This window comes from Ranitomeya variabilis, chromosome 2, assembly GCF_051348905.1.
Source record: "Ranitomeya variabilis isolate aRanVar5 chromosome 2, aRanVar5.hap1, whole genome shotgun sequence".
NCBI lineage: Eukaryota > Metazoa > Chordata > Amphibia > Anura > Dendrobatidae > Ranitomeya > Ranitomeya variabilis.
Window position 1 is genome coordinate 379,407,508 of NC_135233.1, and position 20,958 is coordinate 379,428,465.

Genomic DNA, 20,958 nt, shown 5'->3' on the forward strand with positions numbered 1-20,958 from the left:
TAGATTTATGATTGTGTACCTGGATGATATTTTGGTCTTTTCTGATGACTGGGAGTCTCATGTGAAGCAGGTCAGGATGGTATTTCAGGTCCTGCGTGCCAATGCCTTGTTTGTGAAGGGTTCTAAATGTCTCTTCGGAGTCCAGAAGATTTCTTTTTTGGGCTTTATTTTTTCTCCGTCTACTATTGAGATGGATCCAGTCAAGGTCCAGGCTATTCATGACTGGACTCAACCTACATCTGTGAAGAGTCTTCAGAAGTTCTTGGGTTTTGCTAATTTTTACCGTCGCTTCATCACTAATTTTTCTAGCGTGGTTAAGCCTTTGACAGATTTGACCAAGAAGGGTTCTGATGTGACGAATTGGTCTCCTGCGGCCGTGGAGGCCTTTCAGGAGCTGAAGCGTCGGTTTTCTTCGGCTCCTGTCTTGCGTCAGCCGGATGTCTCTCTTCCCTTCCAGGTTGAGGTTGATGCTTCTGAGATTGGAGCAGGGGCTGTCTTGTCGCAGAGAAGCTCTGATGGCTCTGTGATGAGACCATGTGCTTTCTTCTCAAGAAAGTTTTCGCCTGCCGAGCGGAATTATGATGTTGGTAATCGTGAGTTGTTGGCAATGAAGTGGGCATTTGAGGAGTGGCGACATTGGCTTGAGAGAGCCAAGCATCGTGTGGTGGTCTTGACGGATCACAAGAATTTTACTTATCTCGAGTCTGCCAAACGGTTGAATCCGAGACAGGCTCGATGGTCGTTGTTTTTCTCTCGTTTCGATTTCGTGGTTTCATATCTTCCGGGTTCGAAAAACGTGAAGGCTGATGCCCTTTCTAGGAGTTTTGTGCCTGACTCCCCGGAAGTTTCTGAACCGACTGGTGTCCTCAAAGAGGGGGTGATTTTGTCTGCCATCTCTCCGGATCTGCGACGGGTGTTGCAGGAGTTTCAGGCCAATAGACCTGACCGTTGTCCACCAGAGAGACTGTTTGTCCCGGACAGATGGACCAGTAGAGTTATTTCCGAGGTTCATTCTTCAGTGTTGGCGGGTCATCCTGGGATTTTTGGTACCAGGGATTTGGTGGCGAGGTCCTTTTGGTGGCCTTCCTTGTTGCGGGATGTGCGTTCCTTTGTGCAGTCCTGTGGGATTTGTGCTCGGGCCAAGCCTTGCTGTTCTCGTGCCAGTGGATTGCTTTTGCCTTTGCCTGTCCCGAAGAGGCCTTGGACGCATATTTCCATGGATTTTATTTCGGATCTTCCTGTCTCTCAGAGGATGTCTGTCATCTGGGTGGTTTGTGATCGTTTTTCTAAGATGGTCCATTTGGTACCCTTGCCTAAGCTGCCTTCCTCCTCCGATTTGGTGCCACTGTTTTTTCAGAATGTGGTTCGTTTACATGGTATTCCGGAGAACATTGTGTCTGACAGAGGATCCCAGTTTGTGTCCAGATTTTGGCGGTCCTTTTGTGCTAAAATGGGCATTGAATTGTCTTTTTCGTCGGCCTTCCATCCTCAGACGAATGGCCAAACCGAACGAACTAATCAGACCTTGGAAACTTATTTGAGATGTTTTGTTTCTGCTGATCAGGATGATTGGGTCACTTTTTTGCCATTGGCTGAGTTCGCCCTCAATAATCGGGCTAGTTCTGCTACTTTAGTTTCACCTTTCTTTTGCAATTCTGGTTTTCATCCTCGTTTTTCCTCGGGTCAGGTTGAGCCCTCTGACTGTCCTGGGGTGGATTCTGTGGTGGATAGGTTGCAGCAGATTTGGAACCATGTGGTGGACAATCTGACGTTGTCCCAGGAGAAGGCTCAGCGCTTTGCTAACCGCCATCGCTGTGTGGGTCCCCGACTTCGTGTGGGGGATTTGGTATGGTTGTCTTCTCGTTATGTTCCGATGAAGGTTTCCTCTCCTAAATTCAAGCCTCGTTTCATCGGTCCTTATAAGATTTTGGAAATCCTCAACCCTGTGTCATTTCGTTTGGACCTCCCAACGTCGTTTGCCATTCATAATGTGTTCCATAGGTCATTGTTGCGGAGATACGTGGTGCCTGTGGTCCCTTCTGTTGATCCTCCTGCTCCGGTTTTGGTCGAGGGGGAGTTGGAGTATGTGGTGGAGAAGATCTTGGATTCTCGTATGTCGAGACGGAAGCTTCAGTACTTAGTGAAATGGAAGTGCTATGGTCAGGAGGATAATTCCTGGGTTGTCGCCTCCGATGTCCATGTGGCCGATTTGGTTCGTGCCTTTCATTCGGCTCGTCCTGATCGGCCTGGGAGCTCTGGTGAGGGTTCGGTGACCCCTTCTCAAGGGGGGGGGTACTGTTGTGAATTCCGTTCTCGGGCTCCCTCCTGTGGTCGTGAGCGGTACTGTGTGAGTTTTGTTCTGGGGCTCCCTCTGGTGGCCTTTGGCGATATGGCTGGGCTCAGCTGCTTCGTTTCCTGCTTTGCTGGGTCTATTTAATTCACTTGGCCCTTCATTTGTTGCCTGCTGTCGGTGTATTCAGTCCTGTTTCTGAGTTCTCCTGAATATTCCTTGTGACCAGTCTCCTGCTGAGAAGCTAAGTTTGTTGGTTCATTTTGCTCATTATTTCCTTGAAAATGTTTCTCAGTATATGATGAGTTCAGTCCAGCTTGCTTTCATGTGATTTTTCGCTTGCTGGTTAGTTCTGGGGTGCAGAGTACACCCCTCACATCGTGAGTCGGTGTGGGGGTTCTCGTATTCTCTGCGTGGTTTATTTTTGATAGTTTTGTACTGGCCGCACAGACTCCTATCTATTTTCTTCTATCTAGTATTAGCGGGCCTCATTTGCTAAACCTGTTTCATTCCTACGTTTGTCTTTTCCCCTTAACTCACCGTTATTATTTGTGGGGGGCTATCTAAAACTTTGGGGTTATTTCTCTGAGGCAAGTGAGGTCTTTGCTTTCTCTCTAGGGGTAGTCAGTTTCTCAGGCTGTGAACGTGGCGTCTAGGATTTTAGGAACGCTCCACGCCTGCCTTTAGTGTGTTTGGATAGGATCAGGATTGCGGTCAGTATAGTTTCCACATCCCCAGAAACTTGTCCTATATTCTGGTCATATGTGTCAGGTCAGTTTGGAGATCCTACCACCAGGATCATAACAGTCCTCCGTGCGGCTGATATTCTCTGCGTGGCTGATGTTCTTTGTGCGGATCATGTTCTCTATGTGACTGATGTGCTCTGTATGGCTGACATTCTCTGTGCAGCTAATGTGCTCTGTGCTGCTGATATTCTCTATGCGGCTGATGTGCTCTGTACGGCTGATGTTCTCTGTGTGGCTGATGTGCTCAGCGTGGCTGATGTGCTGTGTGCGGCTGATGTACTCTGCATGGCTGATGTGCTCTGTGTTTCTGATGTGTCTTATTTGGCTGATGTTCTCTTTGTGGTTGATGTTCTCTGTGTGGCTGATGTGCTCAGCGTGGCTGATGTGCTGTGTGCGGCTGATGTACTCTGCATGGCTGATGTGCTCTGTGTTGCTGATGTGTCTTATTTGGCTGATGTTCTCTTTGTGGTTGATGTTCTCTGTGCGGCTGCACGCTTTGCACATTCTGAAGGACGGTCTTGTATTGTCGCAGCAATAAATGAATTACTCATGTGTGGAGATAATAGTCATGTGCTGTATTTTAGGTGCTGGACAAAAAGGCACCCTTTTGTCTGGAGGTCAGAAGCAAAGAGTGGCGTTAGCGCGGGCCCTGGTGAGGGATCCCAAGGTCCTTATACTGGATGACGTCAGCAGCTCCCTGGACTCTGAAAGTGAACTCAAGGTGAGTAAACCGATAGGGTAATGCTGGCAATGTTCACAGCGTTGTCTCAGTTGTGCTGCCGAGCATTGCGTCATACGACATGTTCCATATATTACAGTTTCTGGTTTTCCCTCAAAAAATTGCCAGATTTAGTATGAATGAGAAAAGTGACGTACAGATTTGTGCGTCGCTCCTTGTAGTTATCTCTGTGACGGTGCTGCAGTGGGGACTAGACAGGGTCTTCTCGCTGCCGTAACACCCACACAGCTTTGATGGAGGGAGAGTGTGACCTGACGCTGAGTAGCCATGCTGGCCACGAGGAGAATGTAGCTAGTAGACGCACCAAATAACTGTAGGGAGCGTCAATCAGCGATTATGTCATTGTTACTCACACATACATAATAGACCGGTGTGGGAATCGCACCCATCCTGGTTCTCACCGGTGCTGCTCGATCCTCCATCTATGTTTGCTTTTGTACAGCAGATTTACACCCATGTGTTTCCCTGTAATGATGTGACTTTTCTGTCCAGATACAAAGCACCATTTACGACAACCTAACCAAACGTACTGTACTGCTAATTTCTCACCGCCTAAACTTCGTGGAGAAAGCTGACCACATTCTGGTTCTGGATGAAGGTCAGATCAGAGAGAGCGGCAGACATGAACAGTTACTGGCCCGGGAGGGCATCTACTGGAGACTCTGGAACAAACAGCACAGCACTTTCCACCGGGAGAACGGGGACACCGAGGAATGAACAGGAGGCCACGCTCGTGCCGTGTCTCTCATGCCGTATCCCTCGTGCCGCGTCCCTTGTGCCGTGTCCCCTGTGCCTTGTCCCCTGTGCCTCGTGCTGCGTCCCTTATGCCGTGTCCCTCGTGGGTGTGACACGCTGCACACAGCGACTTGAGGACGTGCAAGATCAGATCGTATGGTTATTGATAGCAAATGTTTTTGCATTGAGACACATCAGTAGTGAGAAACCCAAATCTGCCGCCTTTTAGCATTTTCTATCATTTGTTGCGTTTTGTGGCAGCGAGACATTACAGTCTTAGATTCCTGCTTTGGATGTGAAGCCCCAAACTTTATCTATGTACTATTACTCCTGTTTTGCTGCATAGAGACTTTTTACAATACATCCCAACCAGTATTTGCCGTGTTCACACATTGCAGATGTGCTTGCTGTCAGTGAAGGTGAACCCGTGTCTACATTCAGAGGTTGCAAAACCTGTCCATCGCTAATCCTGCCCTCAGCCGAGAAGTGGACTCAATGCTCTGTGAGAGGAACGTTTGTTCCCATGTATCAGTCTGGAGTCCGGGATGTTGCGCTCGCAGAGCATTGTGTAGACCGGATACAATTGTACCAGCGCCCTCATTCACCGACAGCAAATGTGAAAATGGCAGCCAGATATTTCACTGATAAGGCTCACCTAGCTGCACTTTTGTCTTTTCTGTACTTTTGCAAAAAAAAAACCCTTTATCTTTATATTTGCTTATTGTTATATTTTAATATATTGTTAGAAGTGTAATAATAATGATGAGACATAAAAAGTAATAAAACAAATAAAATGTTAGAAAAACTCCTTTATTTTTGGGGATTGACATTTAGCAGGTTTGCTGTGATAGCGAAAAATGGAGAAATGTTGTTAGAAGACGATAATGATGGTGTCTTCGTCTCTGGGCTCAGTCTCTGCCGTCACTACTTCTTTTCCTCCTTGTACTCGTACAGCAGGTCGCTGACATCGTACTGCCCGACTTTCACCCATCCGTCCTCCTTCATGTGGTACACTAAGAAGACACAGACCAGGCAAATGTTTAATCAGTCATGAAATTAATAAAAGTGGTTTGCTCTCTTTTTAAAGTTAACAGAGGGAAGCCATGCTTGGAAAAGAAATAAAGAAGCCATACTTACCGGTCTGCTCCGACGCTGGCACTCTGATGACCGCCGCCGGACAGACAGGAAGTGGTGACATCTCAAATACCAGTTACCTTACCCTGCAGCCAATCAGTGGCTTCCATGGGAAGGTCAGAGGTGGGTGCGAGTGGTAGACCGTCACAGAGGCAGCACTGGAGCGAGGGGGTGCATTACTCTGGTAAGTATGACCCCCATCGATCCCATGACTGTGGCTCTTAAGAATGAAGTGTAACTGTAGCGGATGTTGAGTGTGCGCACCCCTGCTCCATTCTTTCACTATGAGACTGACGGAAATATCCAACCACAGCATTCTCAGAATCAATGGGGGTCCCAGTATCTAGACCCCCAACAACCAGGAAGTTCCTTGTATAGTGGATAACTTCAAACTTAGCACAAATATTTTAAGTGTAAATGTAGAGAAGAAAATCCCTTTAAGGGTAGAGTCAACAGAAACACCTTCCACTGTGATGGACTTTTGCTACACAATTTTGTTTCGAAATCGTGCAGTCATTGGCCCGATGGTAGTGGGCAGAGCTTCAACCGCACCTCTGCTGCCCGACTAATGGGCAGAGTTTCATCAGCACCACTGCTGCCCGACTAATGGGCAGAGCGTCATCCGCACCTCTGCTGCCCGAATAATGGGCACAGCGTCTTCCACACCTCTGCTGTCCCGACTAATGGGCAGAGCTTCATCCGCACCTCTGCTGTCCCAACTAATGGGCAGAGCTTCATCCGCACCTCTGCTGTCCCGACTAATGGGCAGAGCTTCATCCGCACCTCTGCTGCCCCGACTAATGGGCAGAGCTTCATTCTCACCTCTGCTGCCTGACTAATGGGCAGAGCTTCATCCGCACCTCTGCTGCCCCGACTAATGGGCAGAGCTTCATCCTCACCTCTGCTGCCTAATGGGCAGAGCTTCATCCGCACCTCTGCTGCCCGACTAATGGGCAGAGAATCATCCTCACCTCTGCTACCCCGACTAGTGGGCAGAGCTTCATCCTCAACTCTGCAGCCCTGAATAATGAGCAGAGCTTCATCCTCACCTCTGCTGCCCAACTAATGGGCAGAGCTTCATCCTCACCTCTGCTGCCCGAATAATGAGCAGAGCTTCATCCTCACCTCTGTTGCCCCGAATAATGGGCAGAGCTTCATCCGCACCTCTGCTGCCCCGACTAATGGGCAGAGCTTCATCCTCACCTCTGCTGCTCTGACTAATGGGCAGAGCTTCATCTGCAGTTCTGCTGCCCCGGCTAATGGACAGATCTTCATCCTCACCTCTGCTGCTCCAACTAATGCGCAGATCTTCATCCTCACCTCTGCTGCCCCGACTAATGGGCAGAGCTTCATCTTCACCTCTTCTATCCGGACTAATGGACAGAGCTTCATCCTCACCTCTGCTGCCCGACTAATGGACAGAGCTTCATCCACACCTTTGCAGCCCCGCCTAATGGACAGAGCTTCATCTGCACTTCTGCCCCAACTAATGGACAGAGCATAGTCCTCACCTCTGCTGCTCCAACTAAAGCCAAGAGCTTCATCCACACCTTTGCAGCCCTGCCTAATGGACAGAGCTTCATCCTCACCTCTGCTGCCCTAACTAATAGGCAGAGCTTCATCCACACCCCTGCTGCCCCGACTAACGGACAGAGCTTCATCCGCTCCTCTGCTGCCCCGACTAATGGGCAGAGCTTCATCCTCATCTCTGCTGCCCGACTAATGGGCAGAGCTTCATCCTCACTTCTGCTGCCCGACTAATGGGCAGAGCTTTATCCTCGCCTCTGTTGCCCCGACTAATGGGCGGAGCTTCATCTGCACCTCTGCTGCCCCGACTAATGGGCAGAGCTTCATCCTCATCTCTGCTGCCCGACTAATGGGCAGAGTTTCATCAGCACCTCTGCTGCCCGACTAATGGGCAGAGCGTCATCCGCACCTCTGCTGCCCGAATAATGGGCACAGCGTCTTCCACACCTCTGCTGCCCGACTAATGGGCAGAGCTTCATCCGCACCTCTGCTGTCCCAACTAATGGGCAGAGCTTCATCCGCACCTCTGCTGTCCCGACTAATGGGCAGAGCTTCATCCGCACCTCTGCTGCCCCGACTAATGGGCAGAGCTTCATTCTCACCTCTGCTGCCTGACTAATGGGCAGAGCTTCATCCGCACCTCTGCTGCCCCGACTAATGGGCAGAGCTTCATCCTCACCTCTGCTGCCTAATGGGCAGAGCTTCATCCGCACCTCTGCTGCCCGACTAATGGGCAGAGAATCATCCTCACCTCTGCTACCCCGACTAATGGGCAGAGCTTCATCCTCAACTCTGCAGCCCTGAATAATGAGCAGAGCTTCATCCTCACCTCTGCTGCCCAACTAATGGGCAGAGCTTCATCCTCACCTCTGCTGCCCGAATAATGAGCAGAGCTTCATCCTCACCTCTGTTGCCCCGAATAATGGGCAGAGCTTCATCCGCACCTCTGCTGCCCCGACTAATGGGCAGAGCTTCATCTGCAGTTCTGCTGCCCCGGCTAATGGGCAGAGCTTCATCCTCATCTCTGCTGCTCTGACTAATGGGCAGAGCTTCATCTGCAGTTCTGCTGCCCCGGCTAATTGACAGAGCTTCATCCTCACCTCTGCTGCTCCAACTAATGCGCAGAGCTTCATCTTCACCTCTGCTGCCCTGACTAATGGGCAGAGCTTCATCTTCACCTCTTCTATCCGGACTAATGGTCAGAGCTTCATCCACACCTTTGCAGCCCCGCCTAATGGACAGAGCTTCATCTGCACTTCTGCTGCCCCAACTAATGGACAGAGCATAGTCCTCACCTCTGCTGCTCCGACTAATGCCAAGAGTTTCATCCTCACCTCTGCTGCTCTGACTAATGGGCAGAGCTTCATCTGCAGTTCTGCTGCTCCAGCTAATGGACAGAGCTTCATCCTCACCTTTGCTGCTCCAACTAATGCTCAGAGCTTCATCCTCACCTTTTCTATCCCGTCTAATGGACAGAGCTTCATCCTCACCTCTGCTGCCCTAACTAATAGGCAGAGCTTCATCCACACCTCTGCTGCCCCGACAAACGGACAGAGCTTCATCCTCACCTCTGCTGCTCCAACTAATGCGCAGAGCTTCATCCGCACCTCTGCTGCCCGGACTAATGGAGAGCTTCATTCTCAACTCTGCTGCCCTGAATAATGGGAAGAGCTTCATCGTCACCTCTGCTGCTCCGACTAATGGGCAGAGCTTCATCCACAGCTCTCCTGCCCCAACTAATTGGCAGAGCTTCATCAGCACCTCTACTGCCCCAACCAATGTGCAGAGCTTCATTCTCACCTCTGCTGCTCTGACTAATGAGCGTAACTTCATCCACACCTCTGCTGCCCCAACTAATGAGCGGAACTTCATCCTCACCTCTGCTGCCCCGACTAATGGGCAGAGCTTAATCCTCACCTCTGCTGCCCCGACTAATGGGCAGAGCTTCATTCTCACCACTTCTGCACTGACTAATGGGCAGAGCTTCAATCTCAATGCTTCTGCACCATCTAGTGGGCAGAATTTCCCCAACACCGCCTCTGCACCGTCTAACTGAATGTAAATGGCTAATTGGCCAATAGTCCTACAACAAAGTCAAGAAATGTAACATAGTAACATAGTTATTAAGGTTGAAGGAAGACTTTAAGACCATCTAGTTCAACCCATAGCCTAACCTAACATGCCCTAACATGTTGATCCACAGGAAGGCAAAAAAAAAACCATGTGGCAAGAGTAAGCTCCACATTGGGGAAAAAAATTCCTTCCCGACTCCACATATGGCAATCAGACTAATTCCCTGGATCAACGCCCTATCAAGGAATCTAGTGTATATACCCTGTAACATTATACTTTTCCAGAAAGGCTTCCAGTCCCCTCTTAAATTTAAGTAACGAATCACTCATTAACATCATACGGCAGAGAGTTCCATAGTCTCACTGCTCTTACAGTAAAGAATCCGCGTCTGTTATTATGCTTAAACCTTCTTTCCCCCAGATGTAGAGGATGCCCCCTTGTCCCCGTCTCAGGTCTATGATTAAAAAGATCATCAGAAAGGTCTTTGTACTGTCCCCTCATATATTTATACATTAACATAAGATCACCCCCTAGCCTTCGTTTTTCCAAACTAAATAGCCCCAAGTGTAATAACCTATCTTGGTATGGCAGACCCCCCAGTCCTCTAATAACCTTGGTCGCTCTTCTCTGCACCCGCTCCAGTTCAGCTATGTCTTTCTTATACACCGGAGACCAGAACTGTGCACAGTATTCTAAGTGTGGTCGAACTAGTGACTTGTATAGAGGTAAAATTATGTTCTCCTCATGAGCATCTATACCTCTTTTAATACATCCCATTATTTTATTTGCCTTTGTAGCAGCTGCCTGACACTGGTCACTGAATATGAGTTGGTCATCCACCCATACACCCAGGTCTTTTTCATTGACGGTTTTGCCCAGAGTTTTAGAATTAGGCGCATAGTTATACATCTTATTACTTCTACCCAAGTGCATGACCTTACATTTATCCCCATTAAAGCTCATTTGCCATTTATCAGCCCAAGCTTCTAGTTTACATAAATCAGCCTGTAATATAAAATTGTCCTCCCCTGTATTAATTACCCTGCAGAGTTTAGTGTCATCTGTAAATATTGAAATTCTGCTCTGTATGCCCCCTACAGGGTCATTAATAAATATGTTACAAAGAAGAATGCCTGCCCATTACTGACCCCTGTGGTACCCCACTGCTAACCACGACCCAGTCCGAGTGTGCTCCATTAATAACCACCCTTTGTTTCCTATCCCTGAGCCAGCTCTTAACCTACTTACACATATTTTCCCCTATCCCCATTATTCTCATTTTATGTATCAACCTTTTGTGTGGCACCGTGGTGAAGATGATGTTCTTCTAGGAGCACCAGAAAGATCTGAAGCTTAAAAGGGGTTGGCCCACAAAAAATCTCTAAAACATAAGTCAGGAGATGAACATATGATTGCTGGGGCAATTTCACAAGAAAAGGGGTCTTGAGTTCCTGTGACACTAGCAGAGCTAAACAATTTTGTAAAGAGAAGTAATAATATGTGGAAAATGTACATATTCAGTAAACATGCCTATTTATATATGAGACACGGTTTTATATCTGCAGACAGTAGCAGAGGTACTTACTATTCACCACCCCTCCGGAATAATTATCACGGTGTGTAGCATAACTGATAGCTCTGCGGCCCAGGTCATATGCCTCTTCAGGGGTCAGATCCTTGCGGTATCCACTATCCATAACTCCATAAGCAAAGGAACTTCCCGATCCGGTGGAGAACATGTCATTGGAGAGTCTTGTCCCGTTTTCATCCACGTAATATAAACCAGGGCCCTGTAGGTTAAACAGAATGTAAATGGTTCTAATGTTTGGTATTATGTACAGAACACACCGCCGCTCATCATTGTTAGTATTATGTATAGAACGTGCTATCGATCTTTATCGTCAGTATTATGTACAGAACACACCATCGCTCCTGATCGTCAGTATTATGCACAGAACACACCATTGCTCCTCATCGTCAGTATTATGTACATGTACAGAACGCACCATCGCTCCTTATTGTCGGTACTATGTACAGAACGCACCATTGTTCCTCATTGTTAGTATTGCAGTTGTGCTCAAATGTTTACATACCTTGGCAGAATTTTTGCTTTCTTGGTCTTTTTTCGGAGAATATGAATTATCATTCACACCAAACCTTTTTCTCCACTCATTGTTGTTTGTATTGTCAAACTGTCAAGGTGAAAATGTATTTTCTTATATACCTTTTATATTTTTATATATCTTTATACTCTTTTCGTACTGCTATACTTTTATACTGTGAAACAATAAGTTTTTCCTATCTGCTAGCTAATGCAAATGTAATTGTATTTAAAAATGGCCACTAGTGTTCAGTTTCGTTTCTGGTTTGTGTCTGGAGGGATGATTCATTTCTTCAGAATCGAAACTCAGGAATGTGAAGAAAGGGAGGATTCACCAGAAGACGTCAGAACAAATCAGAAAGACTGGATGCTAGCTTAAACCCCGCCTAATGCACGCCTTCCCCTAACACTCAATATAGTATTGTGTATTTTAGAATAAAGCCAGTTGGTGTGACCGCTGCAGACATGTGTGGATGCACGGGGCATTAACTAAGTTTGAACCAGCTACCTGTCTGATTTATTCTTATCCGGTACCAGATGCCCTGCACACATATTAATTTGGAATGACTGGTGAATGAGGATTTAATTGTCGTATTACGGCCCCGACAAAACTACTGTGTTTTATCTTTTTAAATAATAATGACAACCCAAAACTTCCAAATGACCCAGATCAAAAGTTCACATACCCCATTTCTTAATACCGTGTATTGCCCCCTCTGACAGCTTGAGGTCTTTGATGGTAGTTGTGGATGGAGGTTCTTTATTTTCTCAGATGATAAAGCTGCCCACTCTTCTTGGCAAAAAGCCTCCAGTTCCTGTGAATTCCTAGGCTGTTTGCATGAACTGTGTGCTTGAGATCTCCCCAGGGCGGCTCAATGATGCTGAGGTCAGAAGACTGAGATGGCCACTCCAGAACCTTCACTTTGTTCTGCTGTAGCCAATGACAGGTCGACTTGGCCTTGTTTTTTGGATTGTTGTCATGTTGGAACATCCACGTACATCTCATGCGCAACTTCTGGGCTGATGATTGCAAATTTGCCTCCAGTATTTGCTGATAACGTGCTGCATTCATCTTTCCCTCAACTTTGACCAAGTTTCCTTTGCCTTTGTAGCTCACACATCCCCAAAACATCAGCAACCCACCTCCATGCTTTACAGTAGGATTGGTGTTCCTTTCATCATAAGCGTTGTTGACCTCTCTACAAATGTAACGTTTATGTTTGTGGCCAAAAAGTTCAATTTTGGTCTCATCACTCCAAACTACCTTGTTCCAGACGTTTTGAGGCTTGTCTCTGTGCTGTTTTGCGTATTGTAGGTGAGATTCTTTGTGGCATTTGCACAGTAATGACTTTCTTCTGGCGACTCGACCAGGCAGCCCATTTCTTATTCCTTATTGTTCATCTTGAAACAGCCACACCGCTGGTTTTCAGGGAGTCCAGTATTTCATTTGATGTTATTTGAGGGTTTTTCTTTGCATCCCGAACAATTTTCCTGGCAGTTGTGGACGACAATTTTGTTGGTCTACCTGGTTTTGTTTTTGCAGAGCCCCTGATTTTCCATTTGTTAATCACAGTTTGAATGCTGCTGACTGGCATTATCAATTCCTTGGATATCTTTTTGTATCTCTTTCCTGTTTTATACAATTCAGTTACCTTTTCCCGTAGATCTTTTGACAATTCTTTGGCTTTCCCCATGACTCACAATCCAGAAACGTCAGTGGCTGGATGAAAGATGCAAGAGTCTGTCTGGATCTCAGAAACTCACTCAGATTTTATGCACACACACTGATTACAAGCAAACAGGTCACAGGTGAGGATGTTACCTTTAGTAGCCATTCACACCCATTTGTGTCAACTTCTGTGCATGTTATCAGGCCCAAATCACCAGTGTATGTGAACTTTTGATCAGGGTCATTTGGATATTTTGGGTTGTCATTATGATTTAAAAAGAGAAAACACAGAAGTTTGACAATAAATGGCTTCACCCAACCACTAACCATGAGTGGATAACAAGTTTTGGTGTTATCATTCAAATTTTCTGAAAAAACGTCAAGAAAGCAAAAAATTCTGCTGTGGTATGCAAACTTTTGAGCATAACCGTATGTACAGAAAATACCACCATTCCTCAGAGTCAGTATTATGTACAGAACGCACCGCCGCTCCTTATAATCAGTATTATGTATAGAACACGCCGTTGCTCATCATCAGTATTTTGTGAGGTGGGGTAACAGTAAAGGAGAACAGTCACCTCCCTTATTAGTGTCTGGGGCTGTGTTTAGTGCAGCCCAAAAAGTTGATCGTCAATAGATGAAGAAGCTGTCAGACTCCATGGATGGAGCTTATGACTGTTATTGAGAAGAAGGGCGGCCATATTATTATATTGGTGACTGAGGTTTTTATGAAAATGTCAGAATTGTATTTTGTACATTTTGAGTTGTTTGATTATTATTTTAACTGTAATTAATGAAAACAAACAACTGAGATGGAAACATTTCATTTTTCATTTAGATGGATAACAATTCTGCACACACAGATATCCTAAGAAAGGCAGAACACCACTGTTGCTTTCTTAAATATTCAGGAAAACTAATCACGAAAAAAAATTACAGTGTATGGTAAACTATTATCTCATATTTTAACCATAATTTAATAACAATTGCTTTAGAGAAATACCGATAGTCTGAACACAACACTCTATCTTGATGCACTATGAGGTTTTTGAGCACCACAATTTTACATTTAGGGACATGACAAAGATGTGTAATGTCAATTTCTGACTCCTTCAAATTTTGGCTCATATGCCAACTGGTAATGAAGCAATTCTGCAGCCTAACCATCGTTCCAAGCCTATTACCTTCTCATCCCAGCCACAGATCATGCTGCCCACGCTCAGTCCTGTACCTCTGTACTGAAGCATCATGTTACATAGGAGTTTGGAAGCCGCCGACACTGTGATCCGGGAATTATTCCGCAGCTGGTATAACCTGATATAAAGAGGAATGTGTGGATATTAGGCAAAATGTATGTATCCTCTATTCATATTTGCATTGTGACTTCCGTCTATAATGAAAGCCAAAACAGTCAGGGGATACCTCCAGCACACAAAATACCCCATTGACTTATAGTGGGATCTCTTTTGCCCCAACATTGGGGCAGCAATTTTGATGGTACTGTATGTCCTATCAAATCTGGAATCGCAAGTCTCCGGCGCAGATACGAACATAGCTAGACTCATGTCAATATATTACAACGTCCTAATGAAGTATTGAAAAAATCTAGAATTAAGAAATACTAGACAAAAAAAATTAAAATAAACACAATAAAAAATGAAAGTTTCATTCACATCTCAACCATATATGGCTGGAATTCAGTAATAGGCGGTTTGGTGGTGGAGCGCCAAGAGTAGACCCGGGGGGGGGGGGGGGAGAAACCGATTGCAGAGTCCCCCGCATCTGCCAGCCGAACACCTCCAATGGAGGACACAAGAACAGAGAAAGTAAAATTCGGTCCCAGGAGCACAGAAGGAATACTCGGCCACCAGGTTATATTTGAGCAACAACGCGTTTCAGCGGTTAACACCGTCTTCATCAGGTGGACATTTTATTGGTGATGAAAAAGAGGCAGTATTTAAATAGACAACAACCAATCGCAAAGCTATTATAATTACATATGCTAATGTGTAGGTTTAATAGATCATTATAAAACAGCTTGCACACAGTGGCAAATACACAGGGCATTTAAAAAACGGCAGAATAAATGCAGCGAAAAGCTATCACATAAAAAACGTAATAAAATCAAACTAGGATAAAAAAATAAGCAAAACCGCGAAATTAATCATAAAAAATAAACATAAAGAAAGAAAAATAAGAAAAAAAATATATACAAATATAAAAAAGAGACATATCTAACTTGTCACTTTATCAATCATAAGATTCAATCCTTCAGGGGCCAGCGTACCCAATTTAAATATCCAGAAGCTTTCTTTTTTTATTAGACTGCTGAACCGGTCTGCCACATTGTCGGGTATATGATCAATAATTGCTAATTTCAGAGATTTCCAGTTTTTTTGGTGAATTAACAAAAAGTGTTTGGACAGACTGTGTAGTAAAAAAACATTTTTTATATATTCTGCCGATGTTTATTCAGTCTGGCGTGCATAGTTTGTATAGTGCGGCCCACATACTGTAGACGGCAACCGCATTCGATCAAATAAACTACTTAGTGGACTGGCAGTTGACAAATGAGTGAATTTTAAAAAGGGTGCCTGTTGTATTTGATTTATGGCTGGAATAACTCAGCCCAGGCATCGACCACTGGAGATGTATTTCCAAGAACAGCTGAGATCGGCTGGAAATACTGTCTCTGTAACTGCTATAGAAATGAATGGGACCTATGAACACAGAGTAGCCATTTCTGTAGCCCCACCACCTGTGGTTAAAGTCTGGATGGAGATATTTCCACCATGAAAGTCTAAGATGGAATAAACTAAAAATTTGGTAACCATATGATGATCAGTATGTTGCAAATTAATTTTGCAAAGTCAAGGTCAGAGAGCGTTTGTACTGCGAGTGATTAATGTGTCACTATAGGAGACAAAGGTCTGTGGTGTACGTGAAATGTGACTGACGTGTGTTGAGACCGTCAAGTGTGGACCTGAGAGTGAAGAGCAGAGTTAAGGATTTGTTCCAGTGATTGGTCCTCGAGAATGAGTAAAGTTTGTCAATGGTCCATAGACAGTGTTGCTTCGTTTTTAGTGCAGCTTTGAGAAGGGAATCTGCACTGTTAGGTCCAAACTTCCTAAATTCTTTACTTAGGAAAGAACCCCTTACAAATATGAGTAGGGAAATGGAAATAAAGGTTTTTTATTTTTTGGACACGGTCATTGCATTGCACGGTTCCATAATCATACTCACTAATATAGAGTGTGAAGCCGCACTAATTCAGTTATGGGTATTATATCACACACCTGCACTCCTTGGCGAGAAGCCGTTCCCAGTACTGGCAGTCTGCCGCACTCCCGGACATGGTGCCCAGCAGGTATGGGTTTATCTCAATCACTTTGTTAAACTTCAGTGTAGCTGTAGGGAAAATTATGCATGGAAATCATTATATGGAAGTATTCAGTCACCCAAACCTAATACTAAATCACTTGGAAATTAAGTTCTAATATAAAAGGTATTTAGCAACCACTCACAGATATACTGTCCCGCCGATGCACGCGAATCCACCGCCACAATCACTCCATGCTGAAACTTGAAGGCCAACGTGGTGGTCCCATGCCACGGCTCTAGTTTCACGCCATCCACCCCTTCCTCCAGATGATGGAGAAATGCTGCAGGCTGAGAACAATAGTATATATCATGAGGTTCACATGGTCTGGATTTGTGTTTTTCAATGTTCCTACTGAAATAAATTACATACCTCTGATGTTATGCTCTGACACTGTGAAGCATAGATACCACTTAGAGACATGTCTCGTTTACCCGATGGGTTGAGAAAATACAGTCTAGAGTACATGAACCACCTGGGCCAATATACAGTTCATGTTGCCTTATTTTTGGCCTTCATTTGTGAAGGACAGTCACAATCGATATTTACCAAAACTACTGTAAAGGCAAAGTGCAGGAGTTCTCCATAGCACTACAGATTGCTTTTTTTCTCTCACACTCTTGTACTATCCATTGGAGATTGCTACCCTACAAGTCATCTGACCCTTTACCAAGCCTTGCAACATGATTAAGGATATTGGCCAAGCAAGAAACGGATCTGTAGCCAAGCCACAAACCCATCTGGAACCAAGCCAAAAACCCATTTGTAGCTAAGCCAGGAACCTATCTGTAGCTAAGCCAGAAATCCATCTTGTCAGTAGAGGATGGTACTGGTTGGCTGGATGAGAAGACTTGACTCAGCTCAAAGGCCTTTTCATAACTAGGATGTCTGTATTTTCCTCCTGGAAGAGAGGGAATATGCCTGCTTTTCCCCATGAGTTTCTACACTCCAGATTGATCTCCTTGAAGTGAATATTTGGGAAATACTAATTTTATTATATAATTGCAGATGCAAAAAAAACACCAATACTCACCCCCTATAATCCAGCACTGCATCTCTAATGGTTCTTGTTGACAGGTTGCAGTGGTGATGTTACAACTACAGCACACGTGACTGATGCAGCCAGTTTCTGGGTTCAACGGCACAAGGCGCAGAACCCATTGATGGTTTACAGCAGGTACATGCGCTGTAGTTGTGACGTTACCACTTCTAGCTGTCGTACAAGTGCTGCATCCTTTTCAAATAACTGATCAGCATGGGCGTCGAGAGTCAGACTCCCACCTATATAATACTGGATAACCGTTTCTAAAGGAATTGCCCACCTTAAAAAAAATACAGTAGCAAAGGATGATTAAAAAAAATAAAATGATGGATACTCCCCCTCTCCAACCATGTTGGCTCCAAGCAGGCCTCTCCAGGGGTCTAAGGTGGGACAGGAACTGATTACACTGTACTATGGTCACCTGATCAATGACTCCTGTGACTGGCTGCAGCGGTCAGGTGACTGGAGCTGCACATCATCACAGACACAAAGTAGATCCCATACTGGCAAATTTCGCCACATCTGCTTAACAGAAACATACTTCAAGGTGCTGTAATGCCATGCATAATATATTATATATTAATTATTATATGATTACCATATATTATTATATGATATATACCAATGAGAAATGTGATACAATAAGTAAATATCTGTACCTGGCATCCGGGCGGCACCGTCAGTTCAGTATTATATGGTTTAAAGGAGACTGTGGGTGAAATTTTGCCACCGTAGAGGGGCAGTCTCCAGTCCTCATGCCCAGACAACCCACAAAAACTCAGAAGAGCCATACCAAGAAGAAGAGTCGCCCCAGAAACGTGATCCTTAGTCTTCTGATGTCACGGATCTACTCTTCTCTGTTTATTTTCCCTTTATTTTATATAATTTTCTCTTCCCCTTGTATTTTCCTGACGTCTTCTGTCTGAATGAAACTGAAAGTGTCGCACATGATCCTACTCTCCTCCTCCTCTTTAGTCTCATATTGACTGTTTATCGTAACACAAATCTGAAAGAACTCGTCTAGGTTTACTTCATGGTTCGAGGTAATTTACTTAGCTCCGTTACCCTTTCATGACCAAGGACTTCAATTTCTAAACGTCCACAGCAAAAATTTACCTTTAGAAATAAGATAATCACAAATATGACTTCTCACATTTTATTTTTCAGCTGAAGCTCAGCATTCTTTCGGTATGGCGTTTTTTTTTTTTTTTTACAGGTTCACGGGCTATTTTAGAGGATTTAAAAGAGAACAGGGAAGACGCTTCTATATAATGTTGCAGATTAAAAAACACAATTATTATTTATTATATTTGTTAACATGAAAAAGGCGAATGAGCGAAGGATTCCTAAATGTTTCAGCACCATCCTACATATGGATTTTTTTTCTTTTTTTGCATAGATTCAATGTGTCAGTCATGAGAAATCTGACATAGAAGCCATTTGCAGATCAGGCTGGAAGTGCACTGGGGGAGTGTCAGTCCACATGATCTTCGTATTTCAAGTGCATTGACACGCCCCGGTGCACTTACTCCCCTTCCCATGATAAGCTGCTGCGGTCTGTGTTGTATGCTCCTCCCACAGCCGGAACGGTGTAGTGACATCACTGTGCCTGCTGTGCCGAAACTCAAACACAAACAGATCAAATGGTGGAGCAGTGAGCTGACTCTTCCCTTCTCCACCATTACGGTGCATTTCTATGCAGCTGTCATGCTCGGGTCAGTAGATATGCTGGTCAGTCTGAGCATTGCTTTACGATCTCGGTCCTAGTTACTTATGTACAACTATATCTGCATCTCAGGGACTCGGATACGCTGGAAATTGGGACCCCAACCTCCCGGCACAGCTTTACAAATTCAGTAATATCCTGCTGTATCTGGGACAGTTGGGATGTTATTATGCCTGACGCTATGATTTTTTTGACACACAGCAAGACAATGGAGAGAATACAAAAAATGAAAACTCCCATCTAGGGCTGTGTTCCAGGAGCAGAGTCATGGAAAATGGGCTTGTGAGGGAATTTTCATTTAACGCACATTTGAGAGCCCATGAATGCCCATTGACTGTAACGGGATCCATCATATTTCACAGCTAAGTCCACACTGTGGTAATAATCTCTTCTGGTTCCTCTCTGCACTCCGGCCAAGGCACCTCATTGTTATTAAACAGGCTTGTGCCAAGTTTGTAAGTTATCCCCTATAAACTCATCACTGGGGTCCGTCTGACTCCTGCAGTCCTGGATGAATTGCATGCACATATTATATACCCAAATATAGTATAGAAAACATTAAGGTATTTAAAAGTATATACTGTGCCTGTTCCCCCCTATTCTGTGCATGCTCACTCATACTGCGCCTGCTTTCCCCTACACATCTACTATATAATTGTCTAAGGGTTACTTCAGTCTGTCCTTCTGTCTTTCTTTCTTTCTGTCTGTCACGGATATTCATTGGTCGCGGCCTCTGTCTGTCATGGAAATCCAAGTCGCTGATTGGTCGTGGCAAAACGCCCACGACCAATCAGCGACGGGCACAGTCTGGCGGCAACATGGCCGCTCCTTCCTCCCTGCAGTCAGTGCCCGCTCCATACTCCCCTCCAGTCAGCGCTCACACAGGGTTAATGCCAGCGTTAATGGACCACGGTGTAACGCACTCCATTAACGCAGCTATTAACCCTGTGTGACCAACTTTTGACTATTGATGCTGCCTATGCAGCATCAATAGTAAAAAGATCTGTTACAAATAATAATAATAATAAAAAAGGTTATTCTCACCCTCCGACGTGGCGGCAGGCGGCAGGTTCCGTTGCCAAGGATGCTATGTGAGAAGGACCTGCCATGACTTCACGGTCATCTGACCACGACGTCATCACAGGTCCTGCGCTCATACCAACCCTGGGACCGGAAGCTACCGTGTGCACTGTACACAGGCGCCAGGACTTCAACGGCACTTCGGAAGGTGAGTATATGTTTATTTTTTATTTTATGTCACTGGGCAATATACTACGTTACTGGGCAATATACTGCGTGGCTGGGCAATATACTACGTGGCTGATCAATATACTACATACTATGTAACTGGGCAATATACTACGTGGGTGGGCAATATACTACTTCACTGGGCAATATACTACGTCGCTGGGCAATATACTACGTGGCTGGGCAATATACTACATGGCTGGGCAATATACTACGTGACTGGGCAATATACTACATGGCTGGGCAATATACTACGTGGCTGGGCAATATACTACATCACTGGGCAATATACTACGTGACTGGGCAATATACTACATGACTAGGCAATATACTACGTGGCTGGGCAATATACTACGTGGGCTGTGCAATACACTACGTGGGCTGGGCAATATACTACGTGGACATGCATATTCTAGAATACCCGATACGTTAGAATCGGGCCACTATCTAGTTATATGATAAGTCTCTGGGTAATGACAATGTTAGATGCTGCAGCCAATAGAATTGCAGTCAGTTATACGCATCATCTGTTACTAGGCAGATATTGTC

The 20,958-nt window shown here is 45.1% G+C and overlaps 2 protein-coding genes across 2 annotated transcripts in view; one reads left to right on the plus strand and one right to left on the minus strand.

The window, feature by feature from the left end:
- TAP1 (transporter 1, ATP binding cassette subfamily B member) overlaps nucleotides 1-5,318 on the plus strand; it is a 30,215-nt gene extending 24,897 nt beyond the window's left edge. Inside the window, exons 11-12 of the mRNA XM_077286130.1 lie at nucleotides 3,621-3,757; nucleotides 4,268-5,318. Of these exons, the coding sequence (XP_077142245.1) occupies nucleotides 3,621-3,757; nucleotides 4,268-4,492 (362 nt within the window). The 3' untranslated portion in view covers nucleotides 4,493-5,318. The remainder of the gene's footprint in view (nucleotides 1-3,620; nucleotides 3,758-4,267) is intronic.
- PSMB8 (proteasome 20S subunit beta 8) lies at nucleotides 5,302-18,374 on the minus strand. The gene is made up of 6 exons (XM_077286138.1): nucleotides 18,095-18,374; nucleotides 16,539-16,683; nucleotides 16,311-16,422; nucleotides 14,199-14,328; nucleotides 10,830-11,034; nucleotides 5,302-5,523 (listed from the first exon to the last, which is right to left on the minus strand). Exons 1-6 carry the CDS (start codon nucleotides 18,224-18,226, stop codon nucleotides 5,435-5,437), a joined length of 813 nt encoding a protein of 270 aa, XP_077142253.1. The 5' UTR covers nucleotides 18,227-18,374; the 3' UTR covers nucleotides 5,302-5,434.
- Between the last annotated feature and the right edge of the window lie 2,584 nt (nucleotides 18,375-20,958).

Excerpts from the sequence above, each read along its gene's own strand:
- PSMB8 (XM_077286138.1), bottom strand. The coding sequence starts at position 18,226 with ATGGCTCTTCTGAGTTTTTGTGGGTTGTCTGGGCATGAGGACTGGAGA. Across the intron at positions 16,423-16,538 it reads ATCGGCGGGACAGTATATCT|CTACACTGAAGTTTAACAAA; the intron begins GTGAGTGGTTGC and ends TTTTCCCTACAG. Across the intron at positions 11,035-14,198 it reads TCTGTGGCTGGGATGAGAAG|GGCCCTGGTTTATATTACGT; the intron begins GTAATAGGCTTG and ends TTTAACCTACAG.